Source organism: Myotis yumanensis, unplaced genomic scaffold (assembly GCF_028538775.1).
Source record: "Myotis yumanensis isolate MYYU_CA2020_CCGP unplaced genomic scaffold, mMyoYum1.0.hap1 SCAF_1, whole genome shotgun sequence".
NCBI classification, from domain to species: domain Eukaryota; kingdom Metazoa; phylum Chordata; class Mammalia; order Chiroptera; family Vespertilionidae; genus Myotis; species Myotis yumanensis.
In genome coordinates this window covers 209,755,301-209,775,435 of record NW_027223752.1, presented here as the reverse complement: position 1 = coordinate 209,775,435, position 20,135 = coordinate 209,755,301, and the positions used below count along the sequence as shown (strand labels likewise).

The following is a 20,135-nucleotide window of genomic DNA, read 5'->3' as shown; positions in this document are numbered from 1 at the left end:
GAAAAAGGTTGAAAATCACTGGTTTAGACTGAGGTAATTTTTTAAACTTAGTTTTTCCATAGGTATTTTAATGTTTGCTGATTTCTCCTTGGTAAAAAGACATAGGGGCTGATTACATTCCAACAGAGGAAGAAAGAAGAGTCTTCGCAGAATGCAATGATGAAAGCTTCTGGTTCAGATGTAAGTTAAATTTTATAATCAACAAAATTTGACCTTTGGTGATTTCATGTAGGAAAAAATTGGCATGTGCCCTTGGCTGGAATCGAACCCGGGACCCTTCAGTACGCAGGCCGACGCTCTACTCCCTGAGCCAAACCGGCTAGCTATTACATTACTTTTGAACAGAACCCTGGTGTTGCTTCACTGGTTATTGCAGCCCTTTCAGATAAAGTGATTCTAACAAAAAAGCACGATGGAATTTTGAAAAGGGAGGAGTGACCTAAGGAATTAAAGAGGATGTACCTATTCATCAGTCACCCTGCTGTTTATGCTTATAGTGTGTAAGGGAGTTAAGTTTTATGAGACTCAGCCTTTTGCCTTAAAATAGTTTTATGGTGTAGTTAAAACAGCCAATTCATAAAACACTTTGAGAAAGATTCCTATTGCAAAACAGTAATAGGAATTTTTAAGAGATAAATGAGTTGGAATTAATTTAGTTTAAAAAGGTTTTACTCAACAACAGAGACTTCATTGGCCTTTTAAGTAAATGAATTAGATGGTAGAGGAGCATTTGGATGAAAGGAATAGTGAGCAAAGGCAGATTCTACAATAACTTGTTCTCTACTAGAGTCTTGAGGTTGCATTTATTGGAGCAAAGGTCTTTTGTTGGGGTAGAAAAATAAACATGATACCAGTGAGTTAAAGGTTTGATTCATTATGGATTGTAGGTTCTTGGGGCTTATAGGCCAAAGAGATGATATGTAAGTTTTTTAAAGGAAAATTTGTTAGTGTGCAGGTTGAGTATGAAGGATAAGAAGATGTACTTGGCAATAACTCAGGCATATGGTTATTGAGGGAATGTAGTTGATTGTGGTGTCATTTTGACTAGGAATGATGGACTGGCAATGAAAGGTTTTTTAAAGAACACATAATAGGATTTTTAAGTAGGTTGACTAAGAGGGAATGAAGGAAATACTACAAGATACCCAGCTTAGGAGACTCACTAATGATAACATTATTGATGAAAAGGTATAGTTGAAGGAGTTCTTGTTTGAAGAATGAAACGTTTGGACATTTTGAGTTCATGATACAATATCTGATGATGGAAGATCTGTACGCAGCTAGAGATAGAACAAAGGTGTACATAAGAAATTAGGGTTTGTGGTGTAGGGATGTTGGTGAATTCAACACGAAATTAAGTGTAGAAATAAAAGCATAAACTGGTAATAGTATCTATCAAGTGGTTAATATTTAGGAATAATGGAATAAATGACAAAGTTTGAGTAGCACATATGGATAAGAGAACCAAGTGGTAGTGAAAGAATGAACAAAAACCAGGAAAGAGCAGTTAAGGTAATAGGAGTTCTTATAAAATCTTTTGGCTTTTATCCTCAGTTTAATACTCAGAGACTTAGAGAGGTTTCAAGCTAGAAAGAACCTGTGTGAGAATTAGGTGATGATGCACATCTCTAGGTGAGAATAATCGTTTTAAATGCATAGTCATCGATAGCGAAAGTACGGTCAATTTGAGAACCACGGGAAGGCTGGCTGAGGAGAGTCTCTTCAACTAGAAGCAAAAACAACAGCATTCCGACGCTCAGCGTAGGCGCAGTGTGGAAAATTTAAAGGTACGGCGGTGCGGTGGTGAGGGTGCGCGCGCAAAGCGGGCTGGCGGCTGAGGGCGCGATTGTCGTTTTCAATCAGGAGCGAATCTCAGACTCTGGGCTACAGATCCGGGCGAGTCTCTAGGGACCCAGACTCAAACGGGAGAAGCGGGACAGTCTGGCTACGGCCCCTCCGAGGTTTGCAGCGATTGCTGGGACAGAGAGGCAGAGCCCCTGGGGACGGACTGAGAGCGGCCATAGCTGCTCCCTCCCCCCGCCCTGTTGAGCCCGCCCCGCCCAAACCCTGCGCACAACCATTTGCCGACCACCTCAGGCAAGGGCTGGACTAGCACCTCCCCTGAGGACTGAAGTTTTCCCACAGCTGATTTCCACCGCCAGTCGGCCTGATGGTCAAATCCCTCTAGTGTTAACTACAACAATTAAGGCTTCGCTAGAACAAGACTGCGCACAGAGACCACAAGGGGGTGCACCAAGAAAGCATAAAAGATGCGGAGACAAAAAAACATGACAGAAATGGAGGATATGGAGCTAAGAATCGCAATTTTGAGGGCTTGCCATAAATTTGTGCAGAGCCTCACAAAAACTAATGAGACCCTCGATGCTACGATAAAGAAATTAGAAAGTAAGCATACACGGACTGAAATAAAGAATATTATACCCAATAGCAGACCAGAGGAGTGCAAGAATCAAACCAAAGATTCGACAAAAAACACCCAATTGGAAAAGCATAATGAAAAAAGAATCCGAAAGTGTGAAGATAGTGTAAGGAGCCTCTGGGACAGCTTTAAGCGGACTAATATCAGAGTCATTGGAGTCCCAGAAGATGAGAGACAGCAAGATATTGAAAACCTATTTCAAGAAATAATGGCAGAAAACTTCCCCCACCTAGTGAAAGAAATGGACTTACAGGTCCAAGAAGCGCAGAGAACCCCAAACAAAAGGAATCCAAAGAGGACCACACCAAGACACATCATCATTAAAATGCCAAGAGCAAAAGACAAAGAGAAAATCTTAAAAGCAGCAAGAGAAAGAGGCTCAATTACCTACAAGGGAATACCCATACGACTGTCAGCTGATTTCTCAACAGAAACTTTGCAGGCCAGAAGGGAATGGCAAGAAATATTCAAAGTGCTGAATACCAAGAACCTACAACCAAGATTACTTTATCCAGCAAAGCTATCATTCAGAATTGAAGGTCAGATAAAGAGCTTCACAGATAAGGAAAAACTAAAGGAGTTCATCACCGCCAAATCAGTATTATATGAAATGCTGAAAGGTATCCTTTAAGAAGAGGAAGAAGAAAAAGGTAAAGATACAAATTATGAACAACAAATATGCATCTATCAACAAATGAATCTAAGAATCAAGTGAATAAATAACCTGATGTACAGAATGAACTGGTGACTATAATGAATCAGGGACATAGAAAGGGAATGGACTGACTATTCTTGGGGGGGAAAGGGGAATGGGAGATTCGGGAAGAGACTGGACAAAAATCATGCACCTATGGATGAACTCAGTGGGTGGGGAGTGAGGGTGGAGGGTGGGGTGGGAGCTGGAAGGAGGGGAGTTATGGGGGGAAAAAAGAGGAACAAATGTAATAATCTGAACAATAAAGATTTAAAAAAAAAAAAAAAAAAAAAAATAAATGCATAGTCATCATGGATCAAGAACTTAAAAAAATGAGAATAATTTCTCAGAGAACTCATTTGTACTCTGGCAACACATTTTTTTTATCTTCAAGGATTGCATAGAATAGATAGAATAAAATGATCTATTTTCAAGTCTGTAGATAACACAGGATTAAGAAAAAGACAAATCTATTAGACAAATCTATTATGTTCATTGTAATGTTTGGCTAATGACCACATAGATACAGTGGTATCCACATTTAGTTCTAGCTGATGAATTTATGTTGCTGTACATGTTTAACATTTCAGATAATTATAACAGTGCTATGGTAAAATTACATTGAAGGACCATGATCAATAGGTAGGGTACCCAGGTATGCTTAATTATTTAAAGTAGGACATTCGGTATATGAATAATAGAAGCCTAAATAATTCTGTTTATTAAAGTAGGTTTATCACAAGTTAGATAGAAAACATGTAATAAGGACAAGCTAAGAAACAGCTTGTTGTATATCATATCTGAATTACTGAGAAATTACAACAGCCAAAAAATCAGTGTATTAGTAAGTAGTGATTACTCTTTTTTTTTTTTAGTAGTGATTACTCTTAAAACAGAGATTAACCCTTAGTGTTGCATAACATAACTTCAGACATTGAAAGTGCATAGAACCTTGGCTGTAATTACAGGTGATAGGAAATTCAATATATAATTACCAGGAGATAGACTAATAGTCATGCATTAAGAAATTTTTTAATTTATATTTGTATTTTCACATACGGATATTCTATACAGTATGTAATGTTTGCATATATTAATGTAAATGAATAAAGGAACCCACTTTCTTTGGAAAGTGTCATCTTGTGCCTATGGATCTAAAAAGGTTGTAATATAAGTAGGAATGTGAGGAAAAATTACTAAGATATTTTTTACAGATTTTTTGAAGTCTATTAACTACTTTGTCCATTTTGGTTTAAATTTAGACATGTTGATCTAGGGGCCATTCTTTAATTTTATTTCTACTCTGATCTTTTTTTTTTTTTTTTTTTTATCCTTACCTGAGAATATTTTCTCCATTGCTTTTTCAGAGAGTGGAAGGGAGAGGGGCAGGGGAAAGAGAGAGAGAGAGAAACATCAATGTGAGAGAGAAACATCGATTGGCTGCTTTCCACGTGGGCCCCGGCTAGGGCCAGGGAACGAACCTGAAACCCTGAAACTCATGCCCTTAACCGGAATAGATCCCGAGACTCTTCCGTATGTGGGCTGATGCTCTCCAGCGGTACTCAACCTGTGGGTCACAAACAATAAAAATACATCCTGCATATCAGATATTTACATTACGATTCATAACAGTAGCAAAATTACAGTTATGAAGTAGCAGTGAAAATAATTTTATGGTTGGGGGTCACCACAACATGAGGAACTGTATTAAAGGGTCACGGCATTAGGAAGGTTGAGAACCACTGCAACCACTGAGGACATGGGTCAGGGCTTTACTCTGATTTTAAAGCTTAACCACGAAGGCATTTATTTCCAATTGCTTAAAATTGTGGCCCTATGCAACTGACAAAAGAAACAGTTTTATCTGTGCCCAAATATACATGTAATTTATATAAAAGAGGGTCAGTTTTGATATGTATTGTGTGTTTGGTAGTTCTTAACCTCTGGAATTACTGAAAAGGTGTATGACTTCATATTTGTTTCACACAACATTTATAGATTTTGTGAATATTTCTTCTTAGGCCATGATGATATGATGCTCACTAGAGACTCAGCACCTGGGGTTTTTATTGGGGGCCGGTTACGGAGGCCCCCTTGGCCTAGCAGGTACCAAAATTCCAGACTCACAGAAGGAAAACAAGTGTTCAGCACAAACTATTTGTACAACCAGTTTAGGCACAGTGAGCCATTTATCATTCAGGTAAAGTTTTATATTAGTGTAGGGAACTGTTTACCAATCATGTTCCGAGACATCACCCAAGAACTTCTGTAAGCAGATCTTCCTGAAATGTTTAATATTTTGTAATGTTTTTCTTATATTAAAAATGCTTCTTTTCTATTTCCACTGACTATATACAGTACAGCTGTTAAACATGGAAAAAATCTCTTAAAGATCTTAATTTTACAACATACTTTCTGGATGGTTTTACTGATACACGTTTATCTATCCTAATGAACTCAGATAAAATCTTTTCCTTTTGTTATGTTGACAAGTTCTTTTTCCTCTTCTAGCTGTGCCTTTGGCTGCGACAAGTATGCTGATTACTCAAGGATTAATTAGTAAAGGTAAATATTTAAAATTTGAATTTATTTGGCATTTTGAGTATCATGTTTTTATATGGTATTTTCCTGATTTTTTAGATAAAGTAAATATGATACTGTATATATAAAGCATTATCATTGATAAATTTTTACAACGGCAGAAGAGTTATATCTCCATAGACCCACTGCCACAAATATCTTGATTTGAGAATTTGATAACATCTTGCATTGTAGCAACATTAACAATCTACAAGAGCAAGAAAGTAAATAAAAGCCTATGGATGGGTTACAGGATGGCAGAAAGACAAGCCTGGACTACCTAACTCATTCACTTTACTGTCACCTAGGAGATTGTTTAAAATGCAAATTCATGGGGCCCCGCCCAGACCTACTGAATTAGACTCTCTGAATTAGGGCCCAGGAATTTGTTTTAACAACTCCTGGTGATTCTTATGCACTGGTTTAAACATGAATGACTCCCTAAACCAGCTTTGTCTTAAGGTAATAGAGGGATGGGGACACGTTCTTGTTCCAAATTCTACTGGCTTAAATAGGGCAGTGTTATTCATATCTGGAATTGAGTTTAAAACAAGTATTAAATGTATCAGTCTGTAATCTTAAAACTAACTACTCATTACATTATTTTGTGAACTATCTCCTTGTAATAAGAAGATATCCTAGAAAAGGGTGGCAACCTTAGGATGAACTCCACATATTCTAAAAACCTGTTCTTTTAATTAGCTGGCTCCTAAAATGTGACTATGATAGGAAAATAGCTTTTTCATATTAGCAGTATGAAGTACTTAGTAGTATTGACACAACTATTTGAGAAAAGTTGTTTTGGAGAGAAATAGGAGGAATTTGAGGGGTTAAAATTTTATTTTTGTGTATTGAGAATCAAGGTCTTTTATTAAAACAACTAGATGCTCAGTGCACGAAATTCTTGCACTTGGGGGTGGGGGCCCCCCAGCCTGGCCTGTGCCCTCTTACAGTGCGGGAGCCCCACAATGAGTTGCCCCAAAGAGGTAGGCCCTGCCCATCCATCCGGGGCTCCTCGATGGATTGCCCCAAAGAGGTAGGCTGGAGCCGGGGATCCTGCCTCCAAGGTGGGCATGGGTATGCGGGGCCACAGGAAGCCTGGCAGAAGCCCTGCGGAGCGGCCGCCAGGCCCCCACAGCACATGCATGGGGCCGTGGGAAGCTCGCCTCCGCTGTGCACGCAGCCATCTTGTGACGGCATGAGGGCATCATACATGAGGGCGTGACAACTACTTAGCCTTTTATTAGTAAGGATATTGGGGGTCTTGTTTTCTGTGTGGGTATTATAATAAAAAAGTCAGACCCCCAACCCAAAATTGAAAGAGACTTTAGAAAAGGAATTCAGAATTCAAGACATCTCACATTTTATTAAAATGCCTAATATTTTGTATATGCTTTCATCCATGGTGTCATATTCAGCATAGTCTTAGCTGCTCCTCTCTACTTGTTTCTTTTCTGGCAAACATTTAAACTTGCTCGCGTTCGTTCTAGCTTGAGAATATACAAAAGAAAAATCTTCCCTTATATCCCTTCCCAACTGCATCCAGCTGTCTTGCATTTGAAGCCAGACTTCAAGAATGAGCACTTCACTTTATACTTCTTTAACCCATTATGGTCTGTGTTATAAACTATGGATATATTCTAACATTTACCAAAACTTTTTTTTTTTTGACTGATAGGTACTATACACTACTTTTGGAAATAGCACTAATAGACAAATTCATGACCTCTTGATACTTTCATTTTAGTGTGGGTTTTCTTCCTTCACTCATGATTTTCTTCAGAGTGCAGTTTTCAGTCTATGGGACTGTTACCCAGCATAATGTGACTTCAGGGACCATTTATTGCTCTAAATCTGCAGTATTATCTCTAGTGTAGGAATCTACTTCAGAACCATATTTTGCATTTCTCCACATGGAGAGCCCTCCTACAGGCTGCTCAAACTGAACTCATTTCATCCTAAACTGAATTCATTTCCCCACACACCAATTTCTGTTTCCCCCATATCCGAATGATACCACTGTCCAAATAGGAAACTGAAGCATTATCCTTCACTTCTGTTCCTTATCTGCTTGTCCAATAAATGCCCGTTCTAGTCCAGCTCAAATACTCTGTATACTATCTACCTTTATCTGCACTGTCATTATAGTACAACCATCTGTTGCCAATAGTATTGAATTAGCCTTCAACAAGTCTTTTGCCTCCATTCTTCCTACTTCTCCTGAGAAAATAGGCCATCTCAGGTACCTGTCAGGGCATAGTGCATGCAGTAGATGCTCAAATATTTGAGTGAATGAATAGCAACCATCATATTGCATGCTTTTTGTCTTCATTGCCTCTCCTAACTGTAAACTCTATGAGGGTAAAGAGTGTCTTATTTTCTTATATGTAGTTCCTGTATGTTGTAAAGTGGTCAGTAAATGAAGGAAAAACATTTTTGTGTAAATGTAGATATTATTATTGTCCTCATTTTACTTCTCATTTGTGTAAGTAAAGGAACTGAGGCTAACAGCATAAATGAGTTCTATTTTGTACTTTATATACATGAAATCAGACAATTAAGTATCCTTTAAATTGTGAGATTTATTCAGAGGTATGCTGAAAATGGCTGTATCAGCTCCAGAGAGCTGATTTTTAAATTTTTAGGATTTTGGTAAGCTGGTTTTTCAACCATTTGGTAGCTTAAAATTGGTCAGGGTCCAAGTGTTTGCTCTCCACAGAAATCAACCAACATTATAAGTTAGGGCTTTTTATTGGAAGAGCTGGTTTACCAGCACATCCCAGAATTCATCCACATTGTTGCATGTAGCTGTAGATTAATCTCATTTCCATGTAGTTTTCCACTGTGAATATACCACAGCAGTTGATCCAGCTTTTTGTACATTGACAATTGAGTAGTTTCCAACTTCGATTATTACAAGTAGTTATGCCATGAATATAATGTCTCTTGGTAGACATTTTGCTTGGTCATAAATTGTGTATATATTCAGATTTAGTAGATATTGCCAAACTTTTCAAACTGTTTGAACTAATTTACACTCCCACTACCAATTTATTAATACAATTTTATTAATAAACTCTCACAATACTTGCTATCTTTGTGTCTTTTATTTTAGCCATGTGGCAAGTGAAAAGTGATATTGATTGCATTGTGGTTTTAATTTAATGAAGTTGAGGACCTTTTCTTTTGTTCATATCCTATTTAAATATATCCTTTTTTGTGAAGTATCTGTTTAAGTCTGTTGTTTATTTTTCCATTGGATTGTCTTCTTTTTCCTTCTGGTTTTGTGAGTTCTCTGTATATTATGGAAGTGAGTCTTTTGTCAGATACATGTATTGTGATTATTTCCCCCCACTTTGATTAACTAGTTCTTAATTAAATGTCATCCATTATGTCAGATCTCTGCTTTATGGTGAATGATTTTTGTGATCTAAGATCTTTCTCTATTACAAGGACATGAAGAGTCTCTTAGGCTTCTGTAAGCTTTATTTTATCTCCATACTTAAATTTTCAAGTCAGTTGGGATTGTTTTTGAATGTTGTATGAAGTAGACTCACGGTACATTTTCCCCCTTATGGATATGTAGTTGACCCAGAACTATATTTTGAAAGGACTTTTTTCTTTGTTCACTGCAATGCAGTGTTGCCTTTGTCATAAATCAGGTGACTGCGTGTGTGGGTCTGTTTCTGGACTCTTCTGGTTTTGGTCAATTTATCTATTCATACATTTATAACAGACTGTCCTAATTACTATAGTCATAGATCTTGATATCTCCAATTTTGTTGCTCTTCAATATTGCCTTGCTTATTCTTGGCCCTTTGTTTCCACATGATTTTTAGAATAAGGTTTTTAATTTGAGGGGAAATTTTCTTTGATTTTAATTGGGATTGCATTGAATTTATAGGTGAATTTATGGACACTTGCCATCTTTACAATAGTCTTGGTGCATGAACATGGTGTATTTCTCAATTTATTTAACTGTTACTTCTCAGTAAGTTTTGTTTTCAATGTAGAGATCTTCCATATTTTTTATTAGATTACTCTTGGGTAGTTGATTTTTTTAATGCTATAATAAATTATATCTTTTAAACAATGTTTTTATTTGTTCCTGATATAAAGAAATAATTTTATGTGTGTGCAGTGACTTTATATCAAGTTATCTTGCCTCTGTTAATACATTGTTGAGTATTTTTAGTTTTCATATTTCTGTTGATACTGAATTTACTTGGTTCTTTCTTAAATAGCTTTAGGCTTCTCTAGGGTTATGGAAAGAGCTAATGCTGCTAGGTAACATTTAAAGATAATCTGTACTGGTTCTTCCTTTTACATTTTTCCCTTATTTCTGTTGATAAATAATATGTCTTACTTTATATTTCGTTGCTGAACTTTTGTCTCACATTAGAAGAGATCACATAATGACTAGCAATTTCTGTGTTATTTTCTCAGATACTCTTAGCATAAACTTGTCAATGTCTCTTTCTCCAACAATTAATGTTACTCAGAAATATTTATTCATTTACGTTTAGGATTCCTTTCAAGTCATCCCAAATATGGTTCCATTCCTAAACTCATATGTAAGTATGAAAACAAGTATTTTTTAGCTTTTTACTTAAGTAAAATAATGTGTTTATCAAATGTTTTGTCTTACTCATAACAGTTATTTGATTATTTGCTTTTACAAATCAGTTGAAGCTTTTTATTAAATGGGCTACTAGGAATTTATTATGAATCTTTTTATTGTTAACATTAAATATCATGAGTTACTTTAAAGAGGCATTTCTAATGTGACAGAGGTATTAATTTAAATTACTTTGTAAAGATATACTATTTGAAAATAAATTCTCAAATACTCTCTATTAGAGAAGAAAGTTGTTCAGGGATTCTGATTAATCAAGATAAATTATAAAAATTAAGTCTAATTTGAAAAAATAAATCTTTTAAATTTACATTAAAAATGTAAAAAAGCATAACTTATTTATATTTTATAATGTGATTGATAGGAAAGAAGCTAAATTGCTTTTTAAAATTACCTGAGGTTTTTTATGAATCTTCCCAGGTTAGCCTCTATTTTGTATTGGAAACAGACACATGATTCAACAAGAGCCATATTTAGGTAGCATTTAATAATTCATTATTTTAAAAGATTTGTTGCACCTAATTTTAAAAACAAGCTGAAGAAATTAGCTGGGAAATGATTTGATTTTCATCTGATTTAAAGTGATACTTTTATCATTATTTCAGGAAATCTTAGTCTTTTCACACCAGAGATATACTTAGAATTTTTTTTTTTAATGTACTTTTAGAAAAGATTGTCAAAAAAAGTACATTGAGTTACACTTTTTTTTTTTTTTTACAAATAAGTTGCTTGCATCATGGGATACTTTGCTGGAAAGCTTTCTTATGTGAAAACTTGTCAAGAGAAGTTCAAGCATCTTGAGAATTCCCCTCTTGGAGAAGCTTTACGATCAGGACAGGCACGACGAGCTTCAATACCTGGGTAGGCCAGATTCTTATCTTTATTAAAGGTTTTTAAATTTAGCTAAAAAATTGTAACTGGATATTGCCATAGTTCAGGCATGAAACATTGCCTAACTGAAGGATCATTGGAAACTTGCCACTTTGTTGCAAGCTAAAGCTAATTAGATTTTGAAAGGTAGCGCTAGCCAGGCCAGTGTTACTCAGTGGTTGGATGTCGACCCATGAACCAGGAGGTCACCAGTTCAATTCCTGGTCAGGGACATGCCTGGGTTATGGGCTCAATCCCCAGTGGGAAGTGTGTAGGTGGCAGCCGATTGATGTTTCTCTCTCATCTCCTCTCTCATTAATGTTTCTATCTCCCTTCCTCTTTCTAAAATCAATAAAAATATATTGAAAATAAAGGTAGAGTGAGATTTGTCTACCTTTGTTTTATATACAAAGTTGCATCCTATTGGGAGTGTATATCCCAGAATAAAGGATTTTAATTTAGCAAACACCTTTGGTTACCTATATTTTGAACTTTTCTTTTGAATTCCCAATTTTTATCAATTTCAGCTCAACAAATTTCAAGTTTTTAATCCTTCTATTGTTTAAAATAGTAGGGAAATTGTGTAAGTGAATCTCTTTGTCTGGATAGATAGATAAGTAATAAGGTAATTAAGTAGATTTAGTAGATATATTGTTATATCATAAGTGGCAAACAATGTAAACTCGTTAAGAGCTAGATGGACTTACATTTGCTTTATCACTGTAGAGTTTATGTGGACTACTACTGTAGGAGTAACTTCCCAGTTAATGTGGGAAATGGACACATTTTCTGATCTGGAGTATTTTTTCTTTCTAAAAACTTTAAGCACATTAAAATGATCTCTGAAGCCTCGTAATTGGAAAACTAAATAAACATTTTTTCTCTTGTATATTGAGTGACAATTTTTAAGTTATATAAGTAGGTCAGACCATTTTTGTGTGCGTGTGGCAGAAAGAAACAGGCTTAATTTTACCATTTTAAATAACTTAAAATAATATGATTTATTTAGAAAATAAGATAACTGATTTTTATACCTACGTACATTTCTTTAAATAAGGTATAAGAATAATTCATGTTTCTTACATAATATGAATTTCTTTTATAGGTACTATTCTCAAAAGCCAAGATATGAATCAAATGTGAGTGATCACTCATCTTTTGTGACAGCCCCAGCAGCAGATAACATGGAAAAAGAGAAGTTTCCTCGTTATGAGCCAATTCCATTTAGTTCTTCTATGAACGAATCTACTCCCACTGGTATTACTGATCATATTGCCCAAGGTAGAAACTTCTCTTGAAATGAATTTCAGCATTTAATGGTCCAACGTATGTATAAACTTTATTTGATGACTTTTCTGCTGGGTATCATCTGTGTGTTCCACCATCAGCCTAAACACAGCATGTTTGTTCATTTGTTCATTTGTTTCTTCATTCAACATTGTTTTGAGGTTCAGTCTGTTAAAAGATATAGAAATATAAAGATAATTACTAGTATGTCCCATTAATGGAAAATACTAAGCTAGGTGGAATATCAAAGAAGTGATAAATTGTGCCTCAGGGAGGCTTTAAAAAGGTTACATTTATTAGGCTGGTCTTAAAGGCTTTCAGCTTCTTTGTAATGTGAGAAAAATAATAATTACCTGCCTTACAGAACTGTTGTCAAGTGAAAAATCCTTGTGAAAATGCTTTGTGAAGTTTGTGTAAATACTAGCTTTGAAGATTACATAATGTAAGTGCAACAACATCAATTTTGGATTAAGGCCTGGATTTGAATCACGATTCACATTTACTAGCTATGTGACTTTCAGCAAGTGATTGTAATTTTTGATCCCTTCAGTTTCTTGATCTATCAAATGGAGATAATACCTCTTTTAAAGAACATTTGGAATGAGATGAAATAATCAGACGAACGCCTGGCAAGTAATAGGCTCTCATCAAATGTTAATTTCCTTCCTTTCTTCCTTCAGTCTAGTTTGCAGTGAAAGGTGAGGAATTAGAAACAGAAAATGCAGGTCTGCAATTCCTTGTCTAAAAAGCCTAAAATCCAAAAAGCTTTGAAAACAGAAGTTTTTTAAATAGGTGATAAAGTCTGACATGAACTCATTTCAAACCCTGAGCTAAACATAAGGTTTATTTATCTTTATCTTAATATGGTTGTTCCTAAATTTCGTTGTAGAAATACTGTTTTTACTCTTTGCTGCTCGGAACTTTTGAATGGATAAATATTAAGTAATACAAGGACTATACTATAATATTTTTCTAAAATCTGAGAATGTCTGAATTTTGGAACATTTCTGACTGCAAGGGTTTGGATAAGGGATTGTGGACCTCTATAGGGTATTCTTTAAAAATACTTGCTTTGAACCAAAGATAGTAAGCCAGTAACTATAGGGAACAAACAAGGTTAAAGGAACATTTCGATTTTTGTTTGCTTTGTTTAAGATGGGAGAGATTTATAGCTATATATATATGTAGGTTAAGGGGATGGGGGAATACAGTGGAAAGGGAGAAGTTGATTATAGGTCAAGTGAGGTTCCAGAGGATGCGGAGCGGTTCTAGGTAGGACAGGATATCAAGTAGCCATTGGCTATATATGGCTGTTTAAATTTATCAGATCAAATTGAAAATCAATTCCTTAGTTGCTTTGACAGCATTTTGGTTGTTCAGTAGCGACATGTGCTAGTGGCTACTGTGTTGGACTGCAGATATATCACGTTCTTATCATTACAGAAAATTATATTGGATAGCACTGCTTTAGAGCAGGAGTAAAGGGGTATTTTCAGAAGAGACCAGAGAGAATGGAAGTTAATATAATTTAGATTCTTTAGTGGATGAAAGTTGTCAAGAGACTGTTAATCCTCAGCTGCTTTGTTTTTTCCTGAATGGTTGGAAATAAAGACATCCAATTACAGTTGACCCTTGAACAATATTAGGTTTGAACTGTCTGTGCAGAACCATTTACACAAATCTGCCTATAAATCGACCCACACAATTCAAACCCATGTTGTTCAAGGGTCAACTATAGTCAGAAGGGGCAGGAGGTAGGCAGATTAGAGTGGTTAAAGTCATTTTATCCAAAGGCAGCTGTCCTTGTCCCTCATTGCATCTCTCCATTTTTCCCGTTTCTCAAGTTCAAATCCATTCTACTTGTATTCTAGCCTTGTAATTACTTGCATTCTTCCTTTCATTTCCATTAGCAAATTCCATTCCATGTTACATAGTTTCTTTTTCAAATAAAAGCAAACAAAAAGTCCTTTGCTATCGACCCACAGACCATAGCAAGGCCCCTGTTTTACAATATTTTAGGTTTTCCAGAGCAGTTATTAGTCCGTCTGCTGTTCTGCTTTCTCACCCCCTTCTCTAAGTCTGGATTGCAGCTCTTTGACTGCTCTCCACATGGGCCAGCAGAGCGGCCTCCTTTGCTCGCCTCAGCTGCTGTTCCCCTTACTAAGACACCTCCCCTTTTGGTTAAGCAGAACTACTTGCCCCCTTAGTTCTGCTTTGTCTTACCAAGAATTTAAAGTTATTCAATGTAGAGAATTCATAGTAGGAGGTATTCCTTCATAATTATTATGACACTTATTACAGTTAATTACAGTTAGACTTAAATCAGTGCTGTTTTTCATTCTTATTCCTTCCAGCTCTGTATACCTTCAAAGTAGTAAATCATGCTATGCTCCCTGCATAATATAGGATGTTTTCATTTGACTTTTAAAGTGTAAAAAATTCTCCCTAACATTCTGTCTGATTTATGTTTTCATTATTTGTCACAGAATTATAGAACAATGAAAAAAGTATTAGACCTGGAAGGAACTTTAGGAATAGATTATTTACTTCCATATTTCACAGTTGAGAAAACTAAGATTTAAAGAAGCTTAGTGATTTGCCCAAGGACATTCACTAATTGTTGGCAGAATAGGAATGAGAACCTAGGGTTTCTGACTACTAATCTAGTATACACTATCTAAATGATATTTAAAAATATTATTATGGTGAAGGGAAATGAGTCCAGTAATTACTCATTACTAGTGAAATACAGAGTGCTTTTTAAAACCAATATGAGGTTATACTATTTGTTCTTTGCTTTTTTTTTTTTTTTTTTTAAAGAAAATTTTACTTTTCAACAATGGTGTAGTATTATAACTAATAAGGAGAAATTTAAATGTTCTTTGTATCAGTACACTATACTTTGTATTAAAATAAGTGATTATGGTTGAAAGCATTTAATGTCTAGTTAGATTGCTTTAAAAATTCTGATTATTCAGTGGGATCTTACTATTGAGTTCCAGAATAATACGACTTATCAAAAATTGTTTTAAAAAAAATCATAATTAAAATGTGTCCAATTTTTATGTCTTATTAAAAATCTCTTTGAAAAATAGTACTTTTGGAGTAGTGTGTCAGATTGTAAGTAGTTGTTCATTGAATGTTGTGTTAGCATTAGTTTTCTTTAGAACTGCTTATATGGCCTTTTTTGCTGGTTATACATTTTATAAAGTATCTTCAATATTTGTTCCTGCCAACCAGTATTAAGAGTAACAACTTCCATACGTTTCAACAGTATTTAACTCTTTGATAATACATATTCATACTTTGACTCTTTTGGAGATATAAAGAATAAATGCTGGTTTCCCGGTCGAAATCATAGTTGCCACTTTCTTTTCCCTCAGTATTGCATTCATTAGACCTAAGTGAAAATGATGCATACTGTGCTTAAAAGGCTATGTTTTATACTTTTCAGTAGCTATTTTCAAGTATTTTTGTTTAAATACAAAGATGGTAAAATAATTTTTAGTAATAGCTGGAATTGTTTGTGTATATGTTGTGGTTATGGGAACATTTAACTATGGAAATACTACCAAATAAAAGCCATACTGGATCGAATTTTATTCAATTGTCATTAGTAGGATATATTTCTCTTTATATAAACACTGGATAACTTTGCAGTTTAAAACACTAACATGTTAATGAGTCTTAATTATGCTGGTGTGTATTATGTTTTCTGTTCTTCTGGCATGGTTAGTTTCTAATTTCTTGATGTTAATTTTAGATTTTAGAAATAAAAACTTGAAACTGTGAGAGAAGTTGATTCTAGTTTTATAATTACCTTGGGGGAATTATAGTACTTTTGGAATGGTGGTAATTGATCCTTTATTTCACTTTATTCTATTTTTATTATGAGTAAGGAGCATTTATAAAATTTAGTTGCTTTGGATATATTCAACTCTTTATCACCATGTATTAATTGTTTGTTGTTTTAGGACCTGATCCCAGGCTTGAAGAAAGTCCTAAAAGAAAAAGTATTACATATGAGGAATTAAGGAATAAGAACAGAGAGTCATATGAAGTAACTTTAGCACATAAGACTGACCCCTCAGTCAGACCTATGCAGGAAAGAATACCCCAAAAAGAAGGTATGATAGTTTAGTCTAATCACTGTATTCTGTAGGATTGGATATCGCAGCATTAGATAAAAACATTAGTCATATTAACATGTGATTTAATTCTATAAGCAATTAATCAAAATAGTGTTTTTTTAAAAAGAATAGCTATTTCACAGTCATCATATCTTTCGTTTTTAAGGTATTGTAAAGGCCATTTTGTGTTAGAAAATAATGAAGTCAAAATAGAAGTATGACTTAAGATAGTAAGACTAGTTTTGTAACATCCAATTTGACTGTTTTCCCTTATAAGAAGTCACATTGGAAACCTTTTTTTAAATGATGCATCTATTACATAAAACCAGATCTGGTGACCTAAGGTTGATAATTGGGTTGTAATGCCACTTTTGGCAGAGCCACAGAATCATGATTAATGAAACTAATTTTCTTAGTGAAATTGAAATTGAGTTATATGCTTTACAAAGCAGCTTTAGGACATTTCCAAAGAGGAGTTTGACTTTTTTAAAATAGTTCTTTTGCTCTGCAATTAATTATAAGTTTTAAAATCACAGTTTCTTTTCTTTTTTAAAAAAATTCTTATTGATGAGCATATTACAGATGTCCCTGATCAGTTTCTTTTAAGTCATTTTGGAACAGTTATTCATTACCCCAAGTAAATTTTCTGACACAGAAGTTTACTTCTAACGGAAGGAGGTATTTTAATTAATGGTTTGTAGCTATTTTAATACAGAATTTTATGTCTCTTGGGTTTCTATTTACTACTTTAAAAATTGAAGGAATAGGTTCTTGGTACCTTTAAAAAAAATTCTTTATTGTTGAAAGTATTACATGCCTCTCCTTTTTTCTCCTATTGACCCCTTATAGCAGTGGTGGCGAACCTTTTGAGCTCGGCGTGTCAGCATTTTGAAAAACCCTAACTTAACTCTGGTGCCGTGTCACATATAGAAATTTTTTGATATTTGCAACCATAGTAAAACAAAGACTTATATTTTTGATATTTATTTTATATATTTAAATGCCATTTAACAAAGAAAAATCAACCAAAAAAATGAGTTCGCGTGTCACCTCTGACACGGGTGTCATAGGTTCGCCATCACGACCTTATAGCCTGCCCCTCCGCCCCAGGCCTCCACCACCCTATTGTCTGTGTCCATGGGTTATGCATTATGCATACAAGTTCTTTGGTTGATCTCTTCCCAGCCACCCCCGCCCCTTCCCTCTGATATTCCGCAAGTTTGTTCTTGGTACCTTCTTGAAAGTCATAGGCCACAAAGAATATATAAAAATTCTTAGTACTTTTTATTATGATCATTCTTTTAGAGCCAAATTTATTTCTAATTGGTAGTGGTTGCTGCATTTAGAATTCTGTTTTCATATTAATGATGGATAATATCTATTATATTATTGCTGTTAAAAATTTAGCTTTAAAATAGACTGATAATTGACATTGTTAATGTTTGTCATTAAAAATAAAATATGTAAACCTTACGCATTCAATAGCCACTACTCTGTAATATGTAAAGGCTTACTGGTACTTTGTTCTGCTAATTAATTTGAGGATTTAGACCAAGCATGTTAAACTCACGGCCCACGGGCCGGATGCTCGTTTATTTGGCCCATGTTAGCCTTTGAGTTTGACATGCTTGATTTAGACTGTAAGCTCCATGAGGGCAGGCAGTAGTATTTTTCTCAGTTTTGTAATCTTTTATGTCTGCATAGCATAGGACCATATGCTGGTAAATCAGAAATGGAGTGTTTCATTGGGCTTTCTATAGTAATAAAGATTAAGAAAAGGAAATATGGTAGACCTTTGGTATTTGCTAAATTTTGACATTTATGGTTTTGACTATAAGCAGTCTTTTAAAGTTGTTACATGACACAACTTTAATATGAAATAATTTGTGTATAAAAAGAAAGGTGATTTTTGTGTGCTTTATTTGAAGATAAAGTTATGAAATGGTTTTAGTGATTTTCTAGAATGTTCTATTCTAGACTCTAGGCAAAAAAATTGATATTAGTACAGTGTGGATTTGCTGGGTCAGAAAGTATCACCTAAATTTTTCAGTTTTAGTTTCTGTGGATGACATTTATCTAATTAGAAATTAAGACTGAGAGATTTTAAAAACATAAGCACATTAGTTATGTCAGGACCATTATAGCACCACACATGCAGCTTCTAGAAAACTCTACCTTGTACTAATGAGGGAATAAAGCAAGGGGAAATGGCAGAATATGAGGGAAAAGGGTACATAATGTCTTAGTATAATAATGAAATAGTTTTGACTTCACAGAATCTCAGAAAGAGTCTTGAGGCAGGAGGTTCCTAGTCCGTACTTAGATAACTGCTTCTTTACAATATGACTACTTATAATTTATAGATGAAGGCTATGTAAAAGAGGCTAAAAGGTGAAAGAGTACAGAAGATGGGCATGTTTCAAAATATAATTTTATGTAAAATGCAGGAATATTGGAAAGTATTTCCTCCTTGCCACCAGTATCATGGCTCATAGGAGAGAAGATTGAATTAACCATAACCTGAATATCTGACCATTTCTACTGCTATATTTTTTGTGAAAAACAAAATTCAATTTTTTAATTATTTTTTTAAATTTCCCAGTATTTTTTGTTTATGCTGTAATTTATACCACACTTACTTAGGTAGTAGGTAAAGTTGTAATGACACCCAGGCTTTGGACCTATATAGATGTGTTCAAATTTTAGTCCACTTGTTTTTTTAGGCTTGTACCTTGGGCAAGTTACTAATCTGTTTTTTCTCGTTCAAAATGGGGGTTGTGTTTATAAGGTTGTTAGGAGGATCAAATATTTAAGTCAAGTTCTCCATACATTGCATTACTATTTATGTCCAACCTCCAGTTCACTAAAGTCTGCCAGCTCCTTTTCAATCCTACTCTCGTGTGTATTTATTAAAATGAGAAAAACAACTTTTCACCATAATAGTGAACTTTTATGTATTACTATTTGGAATCATCAATTATTTGTGCTCTTTTCCTAGTCAAAGTAAACAAATATGGAGATGCTTGGGAAGAGTGAGACACTGCATCCTTGGACTTACTGAAGGAGTTTCAATATCCAGCTTCATCTAGGTGGTCATATCTGCATGCTTGAAGCTCAGCAGCAGTCTTCATAAACACGTGTAAAATCCAAACCTGGGCTTTTTGTGGTTTGGCTTATTAAAATAATGTTTCAATAACAAATTTTATTGTTAATATTGTGTGAATCTATATGAATAATGGTATAATACTACGATCGTATACAGTTTGTGAAATTTAAGTTACAGAACAAGGATACTCTTAGAAAACCATTGAGGGATTGTAATGCTCTAGAATTAGCATATGTGAAAATAAATATCTGCATGCTGAATTGGGATGGGTCGGGGGAACAAGCATAATTTTAAGCGTTAAGCTTTACATCAAAAAAATTATTAAAAAGCCCTTTTCCAGTGTTTGCTGTATTCTCTTAATGTTTATGGTAAATAAAATATAAAGGAACATC

General features: G+C 34.7%; 1 protein-coding gene across 5 annotated transcripts in view; it reads left to right on the top strand.

Annotated features, from left to right (window-relative positions):
* OCIAD1 (OCIA domain containing 1) overlaps positions 1 to 20,135 on the top strand; it is a 22,828-nt gene extending 2,693 nt beyond the window's left edge. For 3 of the 5 annotated variants that reach the window (XM_070396873.1, XM_070396881.1, XM_070396892.1), the window contains exons 3-9: positions 100 to 180; positions 5,646 to 5,699; positions 10,241 to 10,288; positions 11,076 to 11,211; positions 12,326 to 12,501; positions 16,482 to 16,634; positions 19,636 to 20,135. In XM_070396873.1, coding sequence (XP_070252974.1) covers positions 100 to 180; positions 5,646 to 5,699; positions 10,241 to 10,288; positions 11,076 to 11,211; positions 12,326 to 12,501; positions 16,482 to 16,634; positions 19,636 to 19,673 — 686 coding nt within the window. In that variant the 3' untranslated portion in view covers positions 19,674 to 20,135. Of the gene's footprint in view, positions 1 to 99; positions 181 to 5,645; positions 5,700 to 10,240; positions 10,289 to 11,075; positions 11,212 to 12,325; positions 12,547 to 16,481; positions 16,635 to 19,635 lie in introns of those variants that run through there. The other 2 variants (XM_070396900.1, XM_070396908.1) reach the window with 2 other exon arrangements.